At 38.2% G+C, this 23,728-nt stretch overlaps 1 protein-coding gene across 1 annotated transcript in view; it reads right to left on the minus strand.

The window, feature by feature from the left end:
• LOC121318118 (AT-rich interactive domain-containing protein 2-like) overlaps positions 1 to 23,728 on the minus strand; it is a 33,285-nt gene that overhangs the window by 5,015 nt on the left and 4,542 nt on the right. The window contains exons 4-15 of the mRNA XM_041254430.1: positions 10,064 to 10,197; positions 8,918 to 9,136; positions 7,636 to 7,703; positions 7,154 to 7,223; positions 6,779 to 7,029; positions 6,240 to 6,336; positions 5,947 to 6,156; positions 5,306 to 5,473; positions 4,332 to 4,413; positions 4,098 to 4,232; positions 3,702 to 3,874; positions 225 to 2,956 (exon numbers count right to left, since the gene is read on the minus strand). Of these exons, the coding sequence (XP_041110364.1) occupies positions 225 to 2,956; positions 3,702 to 3,874; positions 4,098 to 4,232; positions 4,332 to 4,413; positions 5,306 to 5,473; positions 5,947 to 6,156; positions 6,240 to 6,336; positions 6,779 to 7,029; positions 7,154 to 7,223; positions 7,636 to 7,703; positions 8,918 to 9,136; positions 10,064 to 10,197 (4,339 nt within the window). The remainder of the gene's footprint in view (positions 1 to 224; positions 2,957 to 3,701; positions 3,875 to 4,097; positions 4,233 to 4,331; positions 4,414 to 5,305; positions 5,474 to 5,946; positions 6,157 to 6,239; positions 6,337 to 6,778; positions 7,030 to 7,153; positions 7,224 to 7,635; positions 7,704 to 8,917; positions 9,137 to 10,063; positions 10,198 to 23,728) is intronic.

Raw genomic sequence — 23,728 nt, forward strand, 5'->3', positions numbered from 1 at the left:
GAACCAGTTAAGACATACCTACCAAAACAACCAACCAGTCCTGCAACATGAAATGCCAACAGTTTACACAAGGTGTATCAAATGAGCATTACCAATGCTTTACATTTCATTTTCTTATTTGCTAAAACATTTGATCTCCCAATTTTGTTTTATTTATTTATATATTTGTATGTATAGATTTGGCATACTATAGTAATTTAAGAAAAAAAAAAAAGTTCTCTAACCTGTGTCACCAGCCCTTGTACAAAGGGAGGTTGGTGCTGTTTTTGTTGGGCTGCATTTTCTATTGCTGCTTTAGCTACAGTGCTTGGGTCAGCACCAGCTGGCACAGCTACCATTGTTGCACTACAGCCAGCATTGTTGGGGTCACTAATTGTAACAATTCTCACCCCTACTTTATTGGGGATTCCTGAAACAGTTCCTCTGTCCATATCCTCTGCTGGTCTCTTTACACCTCGGCTTTCATTTGAGCCATTAGAAGACCAAGGCTCAAATGATGGTACACACTGAGGCACTGCAGTTCCAGACTGGGATACTGTTGTGAATGGATTTACAGTGGTTATCGTTACTGAGGCTGTAGACTGCAATGACATTACTACGCATGGATGCTGCTGCTGAGGCAAATCTGATTTTAAACTTGATTGTACAGGTCCATTTGATAACTCTGCACTATTACTGCTAACCTTTCGGTATACCTCCAATGGTGCATTTGCAATAGGCAGAGCGTTATTCGTTACTACTGGCCCATTTGTCATTCTTTCAGAGTGATCAGCTTTGGCAGTATCTTGCCGAGTGGGGTCTGAATTCTCTTGCTGTTCTGGTGGAGAGATCTCTCCATTTCCCACATGTTTGGAAGCTTTATGATTTGGAATGTTTTTGCTTAAATGAGAACCATCTCCTTTTTCAAAGTCACAGATCCCGTTCACCAGGGACTTTCTCAGGTCACTTTTTAGTTCCTGTGTATCTGCCTGCTCCGTACACTGCATCCCATTGGCAGGATTGTCATTGACTTCGGACAGGGGCCCATTCGTGACCTGCATGCACTGACTGGCCTCCAACTGGTTTTTCCCTGAGTTAGACGGAGGTAGACTAGAGTCAACGTATCTTTTTCCATTAACAAGATTTGCTGTAGACGTTTCACAATCCTTTGAGTCACCATTACTGGTTTTGGCAGCCCCTTCTGGGAGGGAAGAGTTCTCCATTATTTCAATTTTGCGTTCATGTACATGTAGCCCAGTTGCATCTTTCGCCTCCTCCTCCTTCTGGCAGATGATCTTGTCGCCTTTAAACAGTGGTGTAGGAGATTGACTTGTTTGCCCAACTTGAGACGTTGGAATGGTCTGTACTTGAAGGCCAACTCCAGGTTGTGAGCTGCTTACTGAGATTCCTGCCGGAGCAATAATCTGTGATCCACTTCCCTGACTAACAGCAGCGGTGGTAAAACTGGTATTTGGCACAACTGTGAAGGTTACCTGGTTACCAGCAGTACCTTGGATGATGGTTGCAGGACTACTAGTGGAGATCAACTGGCCAGGTAAAATCTGTAAATTGGAAATGGGCACAGTTTGGACAGTCCCTTGTGATTGAATAGAGCTCTGGACCAGCTGAACATTCTGCTGGCCTACTAGTAGCTGCTGGGTTTGGGGCTGACCCTGAACACCAAAACCTGGGTTTTGGTTGTTCGCTACTTGGTAGACCACTTGAGGACTCTGAGCCCTAGAATTATTTGGGGGAGGCAACTGGGGAGCAGGGAGAATCAGTTTGCCTCCAGGAGTGGATGGGCCTCGCTTTGGAAGAAGCAACTGTTTGATCAAACTAGATTCAGTGGAGGTAGGTTGACCTGGAGGTGGAGGTGCAGGCTGAGGCTGAACTTGCATCTGTGGCTGTGGGGGGAGGTGATGGTGCTGCTGCTGCCTCTTAACAGACAACATCTGGCTGACAGTGGGGGGAGGCCCTTGCATCTGCATGGTGTTTGGAGATGCTACGATTTGTGGCACGTGACTGCTGGTTGCAAGCCCAGGTGACTGTGAAGGAGATTGGGTAATGCTTGCTTGTCCAGCCAACTGCACCGTTTGACTGGCTGGAATGGAGGTGGGATTGGAGAGTACGATTTGATGGATGGCTGATGCGTAGGCTGGGTTCTGCTGAGGGTTCGGGCCGACGATAACCACACTTGGCTGCTGAGGCTGCTGCGGCTGGTGCATGGGCTGCGACATCACAGTAGTCTGTGAGGGCACCGGCTTGGGAGCAATGTTCTGGAAGGTCACGCGAGACGCCTGAGGGCTTTGCACGCCTGCTATGGTGAACACCTGACCACCAGCAACTTGGAAGTTCTGCACCGAGGTACAAGAGACGATACTGGGGGTGGAAGTGGATATATACTGCTGGGGTGCGAGGATGACCGTCTCCTGTTGGTGGCCCGTTGTTCCTGGCTGCTGAGAAGTCTGCATGGGTAGGGATGATGTAGTCACCAGCTGCTGCCCTTGAGAGGCTGAAACATTAGACACCGCTGGAATATTCTGCACCCTGCCTGCGATTATGTGAGTCTGAGGCAGCCCTTGCTGAAAGACAGTGACCGGGGTTCCAGAGGGTATAACTGGAGAGTGGTGAAGCAATTGGTGTGAAGTGACAACTGTCACTGAAGGCTGGTGCGCTGTACTGTTGTGGTTCTGAACAACAGAAACATTGACGGGAACAGCCGACTGAGAAATGGAGCCCTGGATCACTGTTGCTTTCATAACCTCGCCGGGTTTGTTCTGGATCACAGTCATTGCTGTGTTTTGGTGCTGCTGGGCCTGGGCAGGCTGGTTTTGGGATATCCTAGAAACAGTCTGAGCCGCACTGGAGACTCCTTGAACCGTGAAGGCCATCTGTGAGGTTGCCAAATTGGCAGTAAGGCTACTGACCGGTGTCCGAGGGAAGTGATTTCCTACACTCTGAGGTCCATGGGGCAAGCCTAAACATGGGGGGAGAACGACAATGAGATCCTAGGTGATTTTACTTGACAAACTTTTTATCATTACCATACACCAGCTGAATGGCAAAATGTTCACTTTAACCCTCTGCGGTCCTATGTCGGACCAGGTCCGACATTACAATTTTCCCTTTCCTGTCTGACATTAAAAGGACGTAAAACAGGTCTCTAGTTGTTTTTTCTCCGGAAAAAGACGAGAAAACCTTTCAATGGCCGAGTGAGACTGATAGGAGCCGAAAGAAACTGAAAAATAAAAAAGGAGACGAATCTCATAGCCCCATCCACTACAGAGATAACGTGGACATACACAAAGTAGGTAGCCGCTTCTGCATCCAACGCTCAAAGAATATCACAGACATTTGCAGAGCTTTTTGAAATGGTATAGTAACAAAATAATGATTTGGATCACATTATTGAGAAGTTTGGTGATAAAATGAGTGATCAGAAGATGATTTATCAGTGTGCACGTCTATAAAGAGGTATGTGAAAAAATACAGCAAACAAGGGGTGGGGAGGCTGTAGATACAGTATCAAGTGTCCTTTTGCGATTCAATGCCTTTTAAACCGGTTTTACTCTGAAAAAAATATTTTAAACAGTGCGTGTAAAAATAAACTGGACCAGACGCACCTGACAAGCGCTGAATAAATGGACTGCAAAGGGTTAAATAGTACAGTGAAGCTGTTTTTTCATGTCACTCAAGAACGTGTATTCCATGGTTTCAATTACCTGTTGGTGGAGTCTGGGATATTTCTGGAGTAGCAGGAGAAGCCTGTTGCTGGTAATAGAGCTGGACTGGAAGTGGAATAGCCCTTCTGCGAATTCCAACTATATGGATATGGGCTTGTCCACTATTCTTGGGATCATCCACTCTTTTTATTGTATGGTTTGGAAAGATGCCCCTAACATACACAAAAGAATAAAAACTTTATATTAACAAAAGTTAAAATCGTAACACGAGTTTGATTTCCAGCTGGTGCCCCTAATATGGCAAATAATATAAATGTTGCTGTCTGCTTTTAAAAAAAAGTTATGTAAAATGACAAACGGAATACAAAAGGTAAATGAAAGTTACACAACAGCTCAAGAGATGTAAAAAATAAAAACGAACGAAAAACCACATACCTTAAGCATTTATAAAAGCCAGTAGATGTTAAGATGCCACCTCGAGCCATTTTACTGCAAATTGAAAGGTAATCCGAGTACATCTCGGATCGAGAGACAGAGCTTTCAAGATGCGCCTCAAAATGTGCATTTAGCCTTACAAAAAAAAAAAAAAAAGAGGTTTTAAATCAGTTTTAATCAGTTCCAACTTTTACTTAGGAATAATACTGTAAAACAAATGTTTATTAGACTTACCACCGAGATAAAAACTTCTCCCCATCAATTTCAACAATGCCAGGTGGAGTAGCAGTTGATTGCACAGGAACACTTCTTGTTGCTTAGAAAACAAGATAAAAATGAACCAGCATCACTATTTGCATTTTTCTACCACTAAGCATTTAGCCAAAAGAGTGTAAGAGAGTATCAAACAGCTTTCAACCATGGCAGATTCAATTAGTTTTTACTATTTTATAAGAGGATGCAAGTACAATTGTACTTATCCAAGCCATTACCAATAAAAACAGAAAAACCATAGCAACACTGTGCTAAATACCCCCAAACAAAGCACCTCAATTCAAGGTTACCTTACAATAATAACAATTCAATTTGGATACTGTTCTTAGTTTTTTTTTAATTGACCACATACTTTTCAAATAAAACATGGTCCTTTGCCCACCTCATTTGCCACATTTTATACTAACAATGTGACACAGAAAACTTTGTGCTTAAAAGGTTTCTGGTGGACTATGATACTCCATGTCACCCTTCAAGGGGCATATAAACAGAAAGAGTTTTTTATGTTTACATACTGTCTGCCACAGTATATTAAATAGTGTGGATTGGTCTCTGAAATGCTTCATTCCACGAATGTTTTGCCTCATTTGCTGGAGAGAACAGATATGTATAAAAAGGCATACTTTGCAGTAAGCTGTATCTTTTTTTTACATTGCTTTTTCCTACAGTTATTGTCATATATCAAACTTGATAGAAGAAAACAATTGAAACACTACTTATTATAATAATTATTTATTATTATTATTATTATTATTATTAGTAGTACCAACACTACTATTAACATAATTGAAAATCCTACCAATATGAAGAACACTACTACTATCAATAATACTAAAAATACTAATAAAAATAACTAAATCTGAGACAACCTACATTACCCTGGAGTGAAATTTGTTTGTTTAAACCTGCCAGTGATTTATCTAAAGCTGTCTTACCTGGAGCTGGTGTTCCATGCGTCTGTGCTGGGATATGCTCCACTGACTGCGGCCTTATTTCTGACACCACTTGGTTATTAGCGCTTTGATGCTCAATAAGCTTCACCACTGTGAGAGCATCCGGTCCAAATGTGTGGATGTCTATGGATACCAAGCGTACCAGCAGATCTACACAGGTACAAAACAAAGCATGTCTTTAATCTACCAGCAAAGAAAATCACACTTCAGCTCCCAACCGTTGTACATGCCCAGTAAGGCTTGTTTTCAGATCTTGTCATTGACATTAAACCTTAAATCTGTACACTATCTGAACTATATAATTTACTAAGCATAGTTTGATACTCTGGTTGTAAGCATAAAAATACTGTATTTAAAACACATACTAATAGTTAATTGACATTTTATTGAATGTAGACATGGATAAATGGGTTGGCTTAATGCTCTAAAATTGCTTTCCTGTTTTCAGCAACTTAGGTACACCTATTTCCATTAAACTTTATACTGAAATGACTTCACAATTCACAACATGTTAAATTATTATTTTTTTTGTTGATAGATCTAAACTCTAAGCACACTAAAAATACACTTGTTCTCAATAACCCCAAGAAATGGAATGGCCAATGTAAAGGGAATGTGCTTACCTATACTCTTGTCCACAGAAGCTATCTTTGTACAGGTCCCATCTCCCAGTTCTGTAAGCATATATAGCACCTCTAGTGTGGAGATTACAAGCAGCACATCAGGTAATGTGAGATGACACATTATCTCCCTGTAGGACTCCTGATCCACATACTCACAAATGAGAACTCCATTATCATCTGCTTTACACAGGTTTCCCAATATCTCCATCGCTGAAATAAAAAACATCATGAGCACAAGACTGATGTACACTAAAACTTTTTACATGGAAATACCATTAAAAAACTGTACTTACCCCTCATTTTTAAGAACCTATCTCTTGACATTAAACATTTTGTGATAGTGTGAAACATAAGATGAGTAGTTCGAAAATCAATAGGATCCAACTGAAGCTGAAATATTAAGCAAAACAAATGTTACAGCGAGCCCACTTATATCATACTTTTCTATGCTTGAGCAGTTCAAGTTCTAATATGCAAAGTGCACTGTTAAACTAATTTAAAATGTTGAATTTCATTTTTTTTTTTTTGTTAAGACTTAAGGAAATATAAATGCAACTGAAAGTAAAGAAATCTGAAAGATAAAAGATGAAGAACTGAAATGGGTAACACAAAAATAACACTAGATAAACCACAAACTATTTTCTGAAAAATGCGACAGAAAACCTGATGACTAACAAGCATTGCAGCTTTCAAAAAAATATATTTGGTTTGTAATAACACAATGATGGGTTATTAAGTTTAAGGTTGCATCTCAATTGATTCAAAGTCAAAAAAATACTTGAAAAGCGCTTGTTAAACCCATTAAAACAGTGTCCATAGCAGGTAACCTTACCTCTCCTGCTACATTGCCCAGTGTATCCAGTCCCAACTGCCTCAGAGAAATAAAGTGACAGTGGGCACACAGTAAAAGGAATCTCAGACATGTCCGATTAGCTGCCAAAAGTTTAACATTTGCTTCCTCAAACGAGAGGTTTCTAAGTATAACTGCAATCTGAAGCACCCGCTGCCCTTCAACGTCATTAATGCCAACATTTCGAGGAGGATGGAAGAGAGAATCCCAAGTGCTGTCTTTAGTCGTACCATCTTAAATAAAAAGATATTACAACATGTGTTAACAAAATCCAGTTCATACAAAGTACGCAAATAGCTATGTCAGTTATACAACAAAAATAAAGAAAGAAAAATACCTTTCACACTGTTAACTAACCTTGTGATGTGCTGCTCTTGTCTGCAATGAGGTCCCGTACTTCGCTATCTTCTACCACGTCCTTCCAGAACTAGAGTTCATAAAACAAATATTACTTTCAGGATAGAATTAAACTGGAATCCATTAAATACCATCATGTGTTTACAGGTTGCATATTGACAATAAGGAATTAAACACATACAAGTGTCATGAGTACAAACTAAGGAGTTTCTCCTGCACAAACTACGATGCAAGAAAGACTTCAACGTGGTCATATGCTGCCACAGGTATAGATTCAATATCAATGTCTTTGAAAAAGCAGTTCTCAAAACAAGTAAAAATGTAAGGCGCGACATACATACTTTAATCCATACGATACCTCCTTATATTTCCAGGTGCTGACATCAATAACCTGTGCGAAGGAATGTCCTATCACAACTGAAGAAGTAGTTCTCTATACCTATGTAAAGTGCAAGTGTGACTCACATATATGTAAAAATTACCTTTATAAAATCCCGAGATGTTTTCTCTTTCCATTCGTCCCCAAATACAGTACAAAAACTTCCTAACGCTGTAGTGGGAAAAAAGAAAACATTTTAAGCAAGGTTATTAACCCGACAAGTCTCAATGCTTTCGTTTTCAAGTCGGAACCTTCCACTATGTCAGCCAATAGCTATTCTTATGTACAGTACCTCTCCATCAGTTTCAGTCTGAAAGCCTGAGAGATACCCAATAAAAACTGGACAATAGCATTTGCCCATGCATTTCATTAAGCTGGGTACAAGAACAGGGTTAAAGTCTACTAGTTGATTTTTGATTACCTACAATATTATTTCATGGAATAAAAACAAACACTGTAAAAGTAGTACACGACAAACTACAGCAAGGTTTGTATAATATAGACTGTTAAAAGTGGACTCCAAAAATCTCATTAAGGGCACATACAACATTCATAGCTGGCAGTTAGTTAATAACACATACTTAATTTGAAAGCCAGCTTAATTATATATCCAATTTTAATTTCACATAGACTTGCTTCTTGTTCTGACCAGAATAAATGAAACCTTTAATTCCCCTTGTGAACAGGGAGTCAGATCTCATTGTAAACCAGAATAAAGATTTATAAATATGTAAATAATCCACAGTTTAAAACAAGCAAGATAGATATATAAAATGTAACAAAGGATAGCTGAATCGATCTATTAATAAAAAACTAAGTTTACATTGCTGTTACAGTACATGTTTTACCTTCACTGGAATAACCATAAGAGATTACTAAAATGTCTGACTTGTAATGCACAAAGGTTATAACGACTCAACTGAATAACACCTGAAGACACCTTCTTGCTGCCGTTAACACAAACGGCAAGGTCCATTGTTAGTAAAAAGGGGTGTATCCCTAAGACGACAGGAACCACAACAATCTTTAGAAGTGGTGGTTTCCCAGAAACCCAGGGGATTATTCATTTGTCTTTTTATACAGTATTTCCTTGCAAGTAGGCCAATTGTATATAGTTTTTGTTAAAAAAAATAATAATTTTCAAAAGTATCTCATAGTAGCGTCCACACAACCAAGTCGTGAACACTGCATTTTCTGTCCCAATGATTTGTAAAACAGACTCATACCTATCACAGTAAGACCCATAAAATGCCAAGGTAAAGAAATGTATTGTTGAACCAGTTCTGCATTCAGCAGGAAAGCACCAATAGTATAAGAGATATGATGACATTCCACTAGTAGCCAGATTGTTGCATCAAAAACAAACTTTTAAAAAAGTAACTTACTGTCATCAAAAATTCCAGCATGGGCTAGTAATAACGTGACGAGTTTAGGGTCTTTTTCAAGTTGCATTACATGTTTGCTTTCATTTGAAAGAAGTGTGCAAACATTAATGGCAAAATCCACTTCATTAGGGAGTCCAGATAAAAGAGAAAGCACCAGTTTGTTGTAATCGCATGCTGTGACAGACTCCATGGAGAGCCCATAGCTTTGGCGAAGATAATCTGAAGACGACAAAGAAAAACACATACAGCATATCAGGAATTTAACTAACCCATAAAAAAATGTATCACTTTAAAGAAATATAAACCGTTGCTAACTGTGCAATTGTATCATGTGTATTACCCCTACAGTGACAAATGTCAAAAACCTGGTATTCTGAGACCTTGAGGTCAAAGGTCAGTTTCCCACAATCCTTGTATGTTGCTTAGTTTACCTGTGTGACAATTACCTTCATGACTATGGCTGGAGACAAATATACCAATACAAGAGTCCCATTTGAGGAGACAAAAAACACAAATAATTTTTTTTCTGTACGTTGGGAGACATTGCTAACGTTAAGGCATTTAAACACTAGCTTGAGCAGTCTGTGTATCGGAGGCTGCCCTCAGCTGACCAACACTAGATGTGAAGCTGTAAAAGACTGTCAAACCAAAGGCACTTGGCACAACATTGCTCCTGTAACCCATTATGTGCTGAGAAACACTACAATTCCCAATTCTGTCCAAAAAAAAAAAAAAAAAAAAAAGGGGGTTTCCCTTAACACATATCAAAACGTCCTGTAAACTGCGGGAGGTACAGTAATGCATGTGTGTCTGTTCACATTTTCAATCCTAGTCTTTTCATATTTCTATAATATTATGCTCATTGTGAAACGCAGCAGATACCATCTACTGCCAGTCCCTATCTACACAATGCAAATAATTTACCACACCTATACTCTGTCTGTCTGCCTGCAATTCTATAAACAAGTTCATCATTCAAAACTGTAAATTGCAGTACAGGCTGTCACGATGATATTCCACTGTATATAAAACACATACCTGCAGCTGAGTACGGTACTCAGCAACAAAATAACAGCATTCAAATATCATAAATAGCTTGGCAGTTAGAAACCTTTGTGCAAGTTTATATATAGATAGATAGATTACCTGATACGGTGTGTTGCTGGTAGTTGTAGGAAGCTGGAATTGCACCAATAGGAAGCAATGGTTTTGGATTGCCGGGCTGAACCTCCTCATCATCTTCTCCAAAGTGATGGACTTTTTCGTACTTTTCCAAATAACTGTTGAGAGACAAAACCAGAACAGATAAAAATTTGTTCCGTCACTTTTCAGCAATTTCCTTGTAACCCTTGAAACCTTTTTTTCCCCAGAGGGAAACAAATGGCAATATTAACATGAATTCTAGTAATATATTCAAATAAATCTCCCAATTTCAAATTCCCAATTGCTTTTCCCCTCACCGCAGCAGACCCCCTAAGGTGCATGACTCACCCTGCGCACTTCGCGGCTGCGCTTCTACCAGGTGAGCCACTCGCCGACAGTACTTTATTATTTTTATGTAAAAAAAATGTGTTTGTTCAACTATAAAAAAAATAAAAATAATAATAATCAATAGAAATTGCATTTAATGGAGCTGCAATTACCTTTTCTTTTGACAGATTTTACTGAACTACATAAAACATTTATACATTGCAAAAATAAAAATAGCCATACTCAACTCTTATGACCTTCACAAAGCATACATCCCAACTACTACAGTAACATCACAAACAAAAGGCAGAACAAGCAGCAAGAGCAGAGCCAAAAATATCAATTCTATTGATTAACTTGATTTTGGAAAGCTGACCCTCACAAATGCAGTGCAGGCTTACTGTAGATACTAAAATATATGTTTCCGTCATGAACCTTGAAAATATGCTCAGCAGCAGGGATACTTCTGAGTAGAGAACTCCCTACAGATACTGTAGCGTGTAAAGTAAACAAACATGGATACCTTATCCAACCAGGATGATTTTCTTTTCCATAATTTTCATGTTTACAAAATAACAAATATTCAAGTCAGTGTATATAAGTGCCGCTGTAGGATTAGCCTAGAGAGAGAGAAAAGCCAAGTTTGTTTTCAGTCACATCATTAATGCCCTCACCCCTGCACCACAAGCAAGGACTTAAATAGACTGAGTACAGTACAGTAGGAGAGCAAGGTTGAAAAAAAATGAAGTTCAACCAAACCTCCAGAGTTACTGTACCGATACAACTCACTTCCTCTTTTGCCAGAGGACACTTGGGAGGCAATGCTTCTTAACACACAAATAAAATGACCCCAAGTAAAGAAGATTAAGATATTTAAAATCAGAGACTATAAAAATATATTTCAACAAAACCAGTACCAAATGCTACAGTACCATCTGATCTGACTAAGATACAATCACTCTTACCTGAGGCCAGGACTAATCCATACATTCTTAGTGTACAGGATCATCTAATGGATTTAAAGTTATAGAAACCTTGTGTGTATTACAAAAAGAAATACATTATTCAAAACCAGTATGTTCTGAAGTACGCTGTACTGCAGCCTACTGAATGTATTTATTAGGAGATAGTTACTTTAACAGCATTATATTATATTCCACACAGCCATTCACAAAACAATTGTTCACAAGAGCCAAGGAGTTCTATAGGCATGTGAAACCTTCATTCAGCAATACTGCCACAGTAATCTCCATGTTACTTTCAGTATCTAAACAAAATTGCCAAAAGGCATCAGTCTCACCACCTTGATTTTTTTTTTTAGCAAAGGAAATACATTGAAATAGACAAAGAAAGTAGCATTCATACACAGAAGGTGCATTATACAACTCCATGTTTAGCGTGTACATCATAAATAAAATACAAATCCATCATTATATGAAGCAGCCTTTCTAACAAGCTATCAAAATATAAAGCGAAAACTGATCATTTAACAACAATTGTGTTTATGTCCAGCCCTTCATGTGTAATGCTTCAGGGTTTTCACAAAACAGGATGCTCCCTTGGTACGCAGTAATCTACAACATCACTGAATCATGTGCACTGTAATTGTTGCCATGGAGCTGCCTTTGCTTTTCAGCGACCAGTGTGGTTCCCTCCAGGCTCACTACACAACAAGGAGGCATCATGTTCCAAACTGGGAAAGATGAGAAATTATACTAACAGCTATAACTGTAGGGTTACAGAGTTATGTTACCCAGTTCATTATAGCAATTTATTTTGTTAACTGTTAGTAAAGAGACGCCTGGAGATCTGCCAAGAAATTTGCCGCTGTAACTGGTAGAAAAGAGGGGGCAGCTTACTCATTACACCTTACAGTTGTACAAACTGCAGGAAACAGAAGTACGTTGATGGCAAACTCATTCTCTAAACTTTCTTTTTGGTTTCACTTCTTCCTCAAAACTAACTGGGGTGAAAAGGGAGTTCTACGGAAACCCTTTAAAAAAAAAAAAAAATTATATATGTGTGTGTCTGTCTATATATATATATGACAGTGTTAATGTCAGACACCAGTATCAAATCAACCTAAGGCTATACTGTATATTATAAAACAAGATGGAGCCTAAAAAGTAACCAGGAGCCTATAAAGTAATTTGAATGCGAGAGAGAGAGAAATTGCCAGCAGCAGGACAGATTACTGTACCACATCTGTTTGGTCAATAGAGGTTTGACATTCAGAAAATCAGAATGCAGCGTTTTTAAAATAATGGTTACAAAAATTCTTCACTCTGATTGGTTGTAAACCAGAGCAATACCTACACAGATTTAGTATCAGTCCCACTTCAGTGGTTCACATTAAACAGCAAGTGCCTTAATCTTATTCCCATAATCAAGCAACAACCTTGGGAGCGCCTTTCATTTTGCATACCGTGTCTTATAAGTTTCTCTTACAGTAGCTGCAAGTTCGGTTTACCTTAACCTAGAAATACATCATGCCAACATTCTCTTATTTACTGTAGACCCACATTCTCCCATAAATACTGTACTGCCAGATATCAGGATTAACCACACAAAACTCCCCTCTCCAGTGTCAACATCCAATAGCCCTGTTAAACAAAAAAAAAAAAAAAAAAAAGACACACCATCTTACAGGCCTAGATAATGAGAAAGCATCGCATCACTGTATTTTGTCTTAGTTTAGCTTGCTGTAAAAATGATTTATTGTAGATATGGACACCAACAGTACCATCAGGAATATCCTTACAGAAAGAAATGCGTGACTTGGTTCAGTCAGTCTGATCTTGAGATGCTTTAACTGTTGCTCTGAACATTGTTGACTATGTAAACCGTGCATCTTCATTACACTTAAAAGGGGTTTCCAATATATTGTATTGAAAAGACAAAAGGGGAAATGGAACTCCAGCTGAAGTACACACTTCTGTAGATGCCCATCTACTCCCTTCGGATACAAATGAGTTCATGTTGTAAAAAGGTCTAATATACGGTATATAAGCAGTACAAGTACACTTTCACAGGTACTGTACTAGACATTAAAGAGCTGAGATTCCTGTCCTTGGAGTTTACTCAAAAGGAATACGGCCTTCAGGGTACTCATCCTGTTCAATAGTGTTGTTGCTAAAGGTAATGAAGGAGTCAATGTGCTTAGAACAGCAATCTGGGATACCAGCAAGTTATCAGCCGCCTTGAATTCCAGCACTGCCTCTGGTTAATTGTGCAGCAATAGCCCGTGGCTGTCTTCATATGCTTGTTTGCCAGTAACATCAGCTGTAAAATGGGTACATCCTGACCTAGCTGCTGCAGATGAGAAGCAACAACATGGTACTTGGGGCAATTTTTCTTTTTAGTTAACCCTCATTTATTCTCTTACCTACCTGAAGATAAAACATAAAAATCAGCAATGTTCCTGTATTCTTACAAGTAAGTGATCAGATGTCTCCATGGCTCTCATAGCTGTATTGTATATCTATTGTACACCTAGGTGAGTGAGATCCTACAGTACTTCACAAGACCACCCAATTGGAGTAACTCAAAATCTAGATTTTATTTCTGGCAATTAAGAGATCAGTACTGAAGATCGGCAAACAGAACAACCAAACTGGCATCCTTTAAATCAAATTTTATTCATCAGGGTCAAATAAACGATCACACCCATTTGGAGAGGCAAGACCCAGCAAGGCTAGAGTTAGAGCAAGTAAAGTCTCTGCCAATTCCAGCACCTGGTTCAGAACCACTTCATTTATAACTAACAAAAGCACAGCAGACAAATAACTTGTGCTGTACACTGTGTTTTTAAACACACAATATAGTAAAGTCAATATTTTAAAAGCAGAAAAGACTTTCAGGGTATCCAAAAATAAAAATAAATACTAACGGAGCTGGTATTACTTACTACTGGACTTAAGCCTCCTCCAGGGTAGTCTTACAGTTAAGACCTTACTTAAGACCAAAATTCCGTTAAGACTCATTCCTGAATAAGACTTAAGTCCAAATTGACGACTTATGACCAGTCTTACACTGAAGTCAGCTTTGTGAATACGGCCCCAGGGCTGCAGTGCATGTGCATTTACTGCAAGTTGCAAACAAACTGTCTGATGACTATGGCCTGAACCAACTTGTCCATTCAGACAGTGATCAGCAAGCAAGCCAGCTAATACCACTGGAAAGTATTTAAAAAAAAAAAAAAAAACACACACACAAATGTATTGTCTGGAAGGCCCTTTGAAAAGTTATCAGCCAAAAACTGTGACTAAGAAGTAAAGAGGTATGTTCCACATTGCACATGTGCTCCACTATAAATAACTACAGTAGTGTTGTAAGGGAATTCCCTACTTCTGTTCATTATACAGTGCAGAAAGCTGCTAGCGCTACTGTACAGTAAGCAACATGTTTCAAAGAGTCATACTGCTGGCTCCAGTTTATTTTTATTTCTGACATTTGTTTGGTCATCTGTTTCTTTTAAAAAGAAACTGCTGCCATTATCACCCTCTCTGCAACAAGTACATTACAAAAGGACAAGAAATAATACATTTCAAATATAGACATGGACATTCAACCAAACTAACTGAACATGGTTCTGAACAATAACAGTAAAAAGAAAGGAAATACAAGGAAAAAACACAACACTTGCCGATATAAACCCCCAAGGCTGTATTTGTGTTCAGTGAAATGAAAAGAACTTCACCAGATACTTGAGACAGACAACCTCAGTCAAAAATAAATTAACAATGTCTTTGTTTTGAATGTATTATTTCTTCTCCATTGTACTGTGCCTGTTGTAGCAGAAGCGATAATAGTGGTGTTGCTTTTAACTTATTCGCTTTTGTATGCTTTAAGAAACATACTGTATAATATATTAAACAACATACAGGTAAGAAAATAAATAACATTTATTTATTTTGATTTACCTTTAATTATTTGAAGAGAAAAATGTTACAAGCCGCATACAAATATTTACCAGTACACCTGATTAGAAGAAGTTATTTGAATCATAATTAAAGCACAATACTATTTTCAATTTGCCCAGAAAAGCATGTAAACTGATGATTCTAAACTCAATTAAACTAAACTACTCTCAAGCTCATGTAAAGTGAATTTTGTTTAGTCAGAATAATTACATTAAAATTAGGGCTGCAACAAAGGGTTCATTTTGGCCTTTGAAGGTTCGGGAACACATTACAGAAGGAAGGTTAGAACCTTCTATGGTACTAATTTGCATAATTTACTGGTGACATGTTTAAAAATCCTATTTTACAGGCAATCCATATAACTGGAACAAAACTTTCACATGCAGTTTAAAAATATGTTATATAGAACAATAATAATGTTTTTATCATTGAAATACAAATAAAAACACATTGTTTAGTTACACGTAATTGATGCTGAAACTACTACTACTATAATAGTAATAATAATTACTATTAACTTTGTCAAGTGACCCCAGAGATACATTATTATGTTGTGCCTCTGATACATTAACAGTCATTTACACAGTTTGCATTCGAATCTTTTGAATTCCTGGCTACGAACGAACCTTCGAACACAGTCCTAACTAAAAAAAACTCCTTAGTGAAAACCAATAATGAACTGAATTATAAATAGAAGCAGCAAAACAGTATGTAGTATTTGATTTTTACATACTGGTCAAATGCTATTTGCTGACTGTGATGCTGGTGTGTGTTTTGGCTGAGATGGGGTAACAACCCCAGCTCAAGAAATCCAGATGCAGAATGTGATCAGGTTAAATGCTTAAACAACTGCTAATGTAACCTGGTCACATGCATAGAAGCAGCTTGATCAGCATTCTTATGTTCTTATGTTCTTGCAAGGCAAATCAAACCTTGTGAAAAACAAAAACATGAGCAGACCCTGGAGCGACTGCGTCCTTCATGGCTGTGTGGGAAGTTCAAGCCATTTGTCACTTCAGTTTGACATGCTTAAAAAGCTCTCTGCATCACTAAGTCATCAGTCTGAATTAATCTCTGACCGTAAGGCATGGATATGAGCTCAACTAAGAAACATTCCCTTTCTTCATCTACTGTATAGCACACAAAACCTCTCCTAGCAAAGAGATAGCTTGCCAAGCTGTGCACATAGGATACATATTTTAGTGTTCGAGGCTGACCTCATCATTCTCTGAAGGGTTATACGGATAAGCTGAAGAGACAACTGCGCCCTGTATGCAATGATGACATGGTAAATGAAAGCCAAAAGATAAACTACTCTAACTATAGGCTGTCTAAAACCATGCATAGCTTTTAGTTGCCAGGATCTAAATCTCATACACTTAATACAGTAAAACTGGATTCATAATTTAGTAGGCCAACGTGATTGGTGTCTGTTGGTGCTATTTGCATACAGTAATCATATTTTCTAACGAACCTCAGCATATGATTCAGCCTTTATCCATGAAGAGACTGACAATGTCAGATAAACCTTTGTTTTCAAATTTAAAAGCTCTTGGCTTGAAGAACACACAGTACTGAAGTGACCAAATGTCCATCAGGTCAAGAAAAAAATTAAAGTCTATGCAGGTACAATGGAAATACACTAGAGACAAAGTGGTCTAGAAATAACTTGAACAGCCTTGATGGTTAACAAGTAAATTACAGTAACAAAATCTTGGACTGATACAATAACTACTGTACTAAGAACCAACAAATGAACATTTATAGGACCCAGGAGTTTATAACACCTGAAATAACAGTAATAATATTATTTCTGACACCTTCACAAACAGCTTCAAACTTGCATGAGAGAGCAGAAATTGTAACCATTATCTGAATGTCAATAACAGTAATCACTGGCCACGGTCAGTTTCAGTCAGCAAAGTATAAAGCTTCAGCAAACACCAGGGGCACAGCACGATGTGGGGAGTCCTGCTGCTGTGCTTTACAGAGTTCATTCATATCCTGAATAACAGTGTTACAAATGCCAAACAAACACAGATTCAACACTACCAGAGCCTGCACCCTGCTGGACAAATTACATATGGCTGAACATTGACTATTTTTACCCTGAAAAGATAAAACAAAAGCAATAATTGTTTTTTTTTTATTTTTTTTTTATTTAGTAGATCGCCAACTCTGGCGGCACAAGGCCAATTATGCGCCGCCCTCTGGCAACTCTCGGTCGGCAAATGACTGCACCATATGGATTCGAACCAACAACCTCCAGGCTATAGGGCGCATCCTGCACTCCACGCAGAGCGTCTTTACTGTATGTGTGATTTTAATGTTGTTAATCTGGTTTACCATATTTACATATTTTTTTAGATTTAAAACATACATATACACACACACACACACACATATATATATATATATATATATATACACACACACACATCTCTCTCTCTATATATATAATTTCAGCACAGGACAGCGAACATCACGAATTTTCCAAGTTGCTCTCGCATATCTGCAACTTTCAGTGCGGGAAAATCCTGCAGAGATATTTTAAGACACCAAGCTACTGTATTTTTCACCCAATTTAGAATGCCTGAAACGCTACAGCAAACTATAAGGAAGTGGGTGTCAGTGACGAAAGCAATGGTTAAAATAAATTAAATAAAAATAATTAAAATAGGTTTTTTTATATAAAAAGAGTGGGGGTCCCTATTAAGGTTACACACACCCACATAGATAGGCATGCACAATACCTGGATTTATTAACAAAAAAAACTATATATAAAAAACAGATGTGGATGTTAAACTGTGACAGGCATTCTGCAACAAACCCAAAAAAAAAAAAGTTTTTTTTTTTTTTTTTTTCCTAAACAAACATGCAACTTTACCAGCAATTTCAACAGTTTGTACATGAATTGGAAAACAAAAATATGCCAGTCTTTCATGGGAAATTAAGTTCCTTTAAAATAAATCTCTCGTTGCAAAACAAACAGATGTACTTATTTGCTTGAATGAAAAATTAGCATAAGGAATTTAAGATTCAACTTGGAGTAAATCTTCAGCGGTGTTGCAAAAATCTGTCTGGACAATACTTTCTGTACTGCCAAAATGATCAACGACAATGTGTCTTGGCAAAGACGGCACATTGGTTTCCCTTTGCAGAAAGCAAGTCCAACTTTGTTGAAATGACAATTCTTTGAGGATTATTTGGCTGTTGGCTCCACCGATGCTTCCAGGTCTTTACTATGACGGCCACAAGCACTCATTTCTGCTGCCACAGCTGGAGCTTTACTTCAAATGATAAATGTATCCTTAATTAAGGATCGAAATCCTGCAAAGTCCAGCAATTATATACTGCTGCCTAGCAACCAGTGAAGCGTTCGTCCTAGCTGTGCAAAATTCGCTCAGCATCAAATGAATCAGGGCAGTGCAAGCAGTGGAAGAAAAGAAATATAATAACTTTTAAATCGATAAATAAAACAATAGACAATGCCCCCGGACCGCCACGAAAAGCCTTGTGGGCTGCCAGTTCCAGACCCCTGCTTTATGGTATACCATAAAACATTAACATAAAGCTTTGGAACATGTTAGTTATAACAGGTTTTCAATATGGCTTTTAAGTACTGTAATGCAGAGCCAGCATTCCCATCAAACAGAAGCAGAGCATATCTTGAGAATGCACTTTCCCACAGCTGACCTTGTCCTGTGCAATACTTTGGAAACAGTGTCCCACAGCAGGCATGAGTCAGCCACAATGCCCAAGAACATTAGACAGTTTCTAGAGGACCCCGCGTACTCCGAGTGCCTGCTAGCTAGTTTCCACACAGGGGAAAGGAGCAGACACTCACTCATATCTATCCAAGGCAGACATGCATATTGTATCATACTCAAACATCTTTAAAAGAACAAAAACATGAGCAATTAATCTACAAACTCAACCAATATGTTTGAGTGTACGTTCTTAATACATCCCATAAGCAAAGACAGGGCAGCCCTTTTGGTGCATTAAATAGCACATTATGTAGCACAAATGTCATCATTAGCATCTCTGTTAGAAAAGCTGGCAATCCTCCTGCATATGTATGTGGGCGTAGATTGAGGTTTTGTTGTAGTGCTATGCCAACATTAGGAGGCTGTATGGTCCAGTAGTTAAAGAAACGGGCTGGTAACCAGGAGGTCCCCGGTTCAAATCCCAGCTCACTCACCGACTCGCTGCGAGTGTATGACACTGAGCAAGTCACTTAACCTCCTTGTGCTCCGTCTTTTGGGTGAGACGTTGTTGTAACTAACTGACTCTGCAACTGATGCACAGTTCACTCTCCCTAGTCTTGTATCTTGTCCACTATATCAAAATAAAAGATTATTAGTATATTATCCAGCACTGGGCTCAAAGGGAACACACAAGGCAGGGAGAAGTGAAAGCTACTTTGATAAATCTCAGGAGTATTGACTTATCTCTCTGCCTTGTCAATAAAAGGAACCTACTCAAGTGTGCGTAAGAGAAGCATTTTTAAGTTTTCATAAATATATCAACTTTCTTTTCCAGCCCAAGCCAATTTTGAATTGTGGTACAACAAAAACTCTTGATTTTCTGCCTTTGGCAGCACTTAACATGGCCAAGGAAAGCCAAACTGCACCAATCTAAGTTCTTAGAGATGGGGGAGGAAATTAAACTTTAAAATGTGTATCCAGGTGATAAAAAGAACAGGGTTCTAGTAGTGAGAATAGGACAGTAGTCATAGAAATGTAACCTACTACTATTACCTGAAGATGCAAAGTCACTGAGGCGTTACACTTTACAATTAAACTAAACCTGGTCACATACAGAAGTGACAACTGTCCCATATTCAGTCCCTCAGAGTCCCTTTACAATATCAGATATTTGCACATTCAATAACTATACACGATTACTAACAAAACAAAAATATGATCAGGTTTAACTCCAAAAGAAAATATGCTTGCAATTTAATTATTCCAGTTTATTGCACACAATTAAATAAATTAAAAAAAAAACACTTCTCCAAACCCACTTTAACAAGGCAAGTGTGTACTGTGTTCAGTATTCATGCACATGCAGTACTCTTTCCTTTGGCAGCACACACACGCTCTGGGTTTCAATGCCTGGAAGACTAACAGCTCACCTACATATAGCTTCACTACCCTTCAAGTGCCCCAAAAAGAGAGAGCTCTCCATATAGTATAAGAGCTACTAAAGCCAAATTGCAGTAAACAGCATTTTCCCATCATCAGTAAAAAGTGCAGAAATGGAAATAAAGGACCCAGTCTGTATAAATGTTTATACTCTGAGAATAACCAAGTGAGAAATCTCTATGTATATGCTTCCTAGCACAAACAAAAAAATAATAATAATAATAAAATCAGGAAGACTCATTTCAACATGTTATTTAACAAGAACACTAAATAGTTGCCATTATACATGAACAGACTGAAGTACTTTAATATAGCCTGGTATGTATGCAAATATCTGAGAATGTTGGAACTGTATTTATTGTATTATATTTATGACTATAAGGAGTGAAAAAAAATCATCTGGGATACAACTGAAAGACAATGATTTAAATACTGCCTCAAATGGATTTCAGTGACTCTGGTCAGGGTGACAACTTGCTCCAATATTGCTGTAAAACACAAATATTCAAGTGTCTGCACAAATAAAGTCACAATGTGTGGAGGTTAACCTTCTTTGCTGGCACCCAACCAAGGTTTCTAAAGTGTGGGTAGACAGTTACTAGACTTAAAATATATTTTGCTTCATGTATATGTATGAAGATAAAATCCCTTCTTTCTATTTATGTTTTGAAAACTGCACTGAGAGAAAGAGTCTGTACCTAAAGGTTGTTCCTTTGATTGTAATATAAATGAGGAAAACAATATATTGGGTAGGGTGGGTTACAGCAATTAACCAACCTGTTTTGTATTAAAGCCTAAACTACCTTGTCCTGTTCAAAAAGCTTGAGTAATGAAGCATGTGCACACATGTAGAGTCCAGTAATTAGGCAAATTTTTTGTGTCAACATACCTTCACCTCTCACAACTGATATGGAATTATTTACTGTAACATCTACAAAACATAGGATCTCAATTTTCCAAGTGGAATATTTTCAGACATCAGCTCTCTTCAACAAATAATGATGCAGCTGGATAACTTCCCCAGGCTGAAACCTTTGACCTAGTGGCCTTGGGTCACGTGTTCAGTAGTTACCTTGCTGAACTACAATACGCGCATAATTATGCACCAGCGGCCCAAAACAAAGATATTTTGTGTCACAGGGTTTAAATGATCTGGTGTAGCAAATTATTTCAATAGACAGACCACCTTTCAGGCCATTTTCACTAGACAAAAACACGCTCTCTAAACTACTGAAAATGCAATCCTGAAAATGACCCCTAATCAATCATTACTCTGACACTTTTAAAAGAGGGTTTAGGCTCAACATTTGTGGCAGTGCCAATATAAAGCAGGTCAAGTTCATACAGAAATATGATGCTGGTCCAAAAGGACACTGCAGCCATTCAACTTCCACTGCTACACTGTAAAAGTTCCACTCACTTTTCTAGCCTCTTACTGTGTTTTTATCTCCTTTCAGAAAAGTTTATTTATCTCCACAACAGAAGTCATAAGACACTTACTTCATGCAGTAATATGGAAGCTCAATTCTGCAGTCAACATTTAGCTTTTTACTTCAGTGTCCAAGTGCTTTGGAAAATGAGAATATACCTCTAACACTCAAACGTTTGAACATTTGGTTTCATAAAGTTTTCTTCAAAGCCTATTATAACAAAACATTTAGTTTTGTCCATGGAGCCCATTATAAGACTTGCGGGAAAGTTGTTGTGCCTCTCTTCCAAAAAGCAAAGCCTGGTCTCCACTACTGGAAAAGATAACGTGCACATATTTTGCATTGTACAGGACAACAGGGGGGTGGATGGATGGACTAAGTGACTGATTAAATGTGTCATCCTATTGTTATTAGTAAACTGGCTATCTCCTACAGTACCTCCAGCAGAAAACATGCGATACTGTTGTCCAAAACGTTAGCCATGTGGCGAATTGGGACTCCCGATGTGGCGAATTGCATTTTTAATTTGTAAATAAAATATGACTAAGGAATAGGAATGTTATCTCAACACTCATTTGCAGTACGTATGCATGTATACTTTCCATTTTTGTGCATTTGTTGGTAAAAATGATAAGATGAAAAGCAGTGCATGCAAGTGTTTTTGATCACTGTGTTCTTTACTTCCTTGGTATTGGTTATCTGCTAAAATGGCGAATACATTTACACATACACATCTTGAGCGAGGCAAGGAACACAAAAGGTAGAATACCCCTACTACGTATTTCAATGCGAACGCCAACCTCTGAAGAGACACTGTTGAAATACATGAGGCATTTTATTTGCTTTTCATGTGGCTCACTTCGCTTACTCAAATAGTATGTGTAAAACTCCTCCTAAAACAGGTGAAAATGCAGAATTTCAGCACCTTGGAGATGCTTGTTACTGGCAGGCCTCATTTTCTTCTGCTGGCCTGGAGCGGTTATTCCAATTGGTCGAGCCGACCATAATTGACAGCTCCCTTCTCCATACAATATTGCTGGTGTTTCCATGGTGATGAAATCTGGCATTTTCACTCTGGTTATGCGTCAATGTTCTTAATAACTGTGATGAAGTCAAAGTAGCATTTGAACTGTTGGACACAAATACAGAAGCTGCACTAAGATGTGCAGTGTCTGAAACTCATCTAGAATTCCAAACTTTGGTGAAAGAGAAAGACTGAAAAGTTTCAAACTGAATGGTGGTAGATGTTTGTTAAGTAGGTGTTTAAGTAAATATACTTTTTTTAAGAAATACATGATTGTGGTGTTGTATGTTGATTTTACCACTAACCTGTGTTGTCTGTTTAAACACCAAGTTTGTATTATATTATTTATTTTTCTACAGTGTTGAAGTACATTTACCTGCATTGAGTAAGTGTATGGAAGGCGTGTCCTACTAATATTAGTGCTTGTGGCTAAAACAAGGTTGCTGTAGCCACACTTGTGGCTAGTCAGTGATTTCTACTGGACAACACTGCTGTACACAATGTTTTTTTAAGTGTCGCAGTAACCGTTTCAATGGCACCCCTGAATGAAGTATGGTGCTTTTCATATTGAAAACACTTCTCTCTCAGCACCTTTAAAGGCTATAATGCTTCAGTAGTCAACCACAAGAAAAAAAAAAAACTGATAAAAGACAACAAGCCCAGAAAAACAAGCCTAAAACACTGCACCTGTCTTGACTGCTTTATGCAAAACACAGTCAAATATAGTCAAGCTATGGTATAAAAACTGTCAGATTAAAATCTTTTTCATTTAAATGTATGTCATTTAAATGTATGTGATCCACAAGAAGGGGGG

Source organism: Polyodon spathula, chromosome 7, assembly GCF_017654505.1.
Source record: "Polyodon spathula isolate WHYD16114869_AA chromosome 7, ASM1765450v1, whole genome shotgun sequence".
NCBI lineage: Eukaryota > Metazoa > Chordata > Actinopteri > Acipenseriformes > Polyodontidae > Polyodon > Polyodon spathula.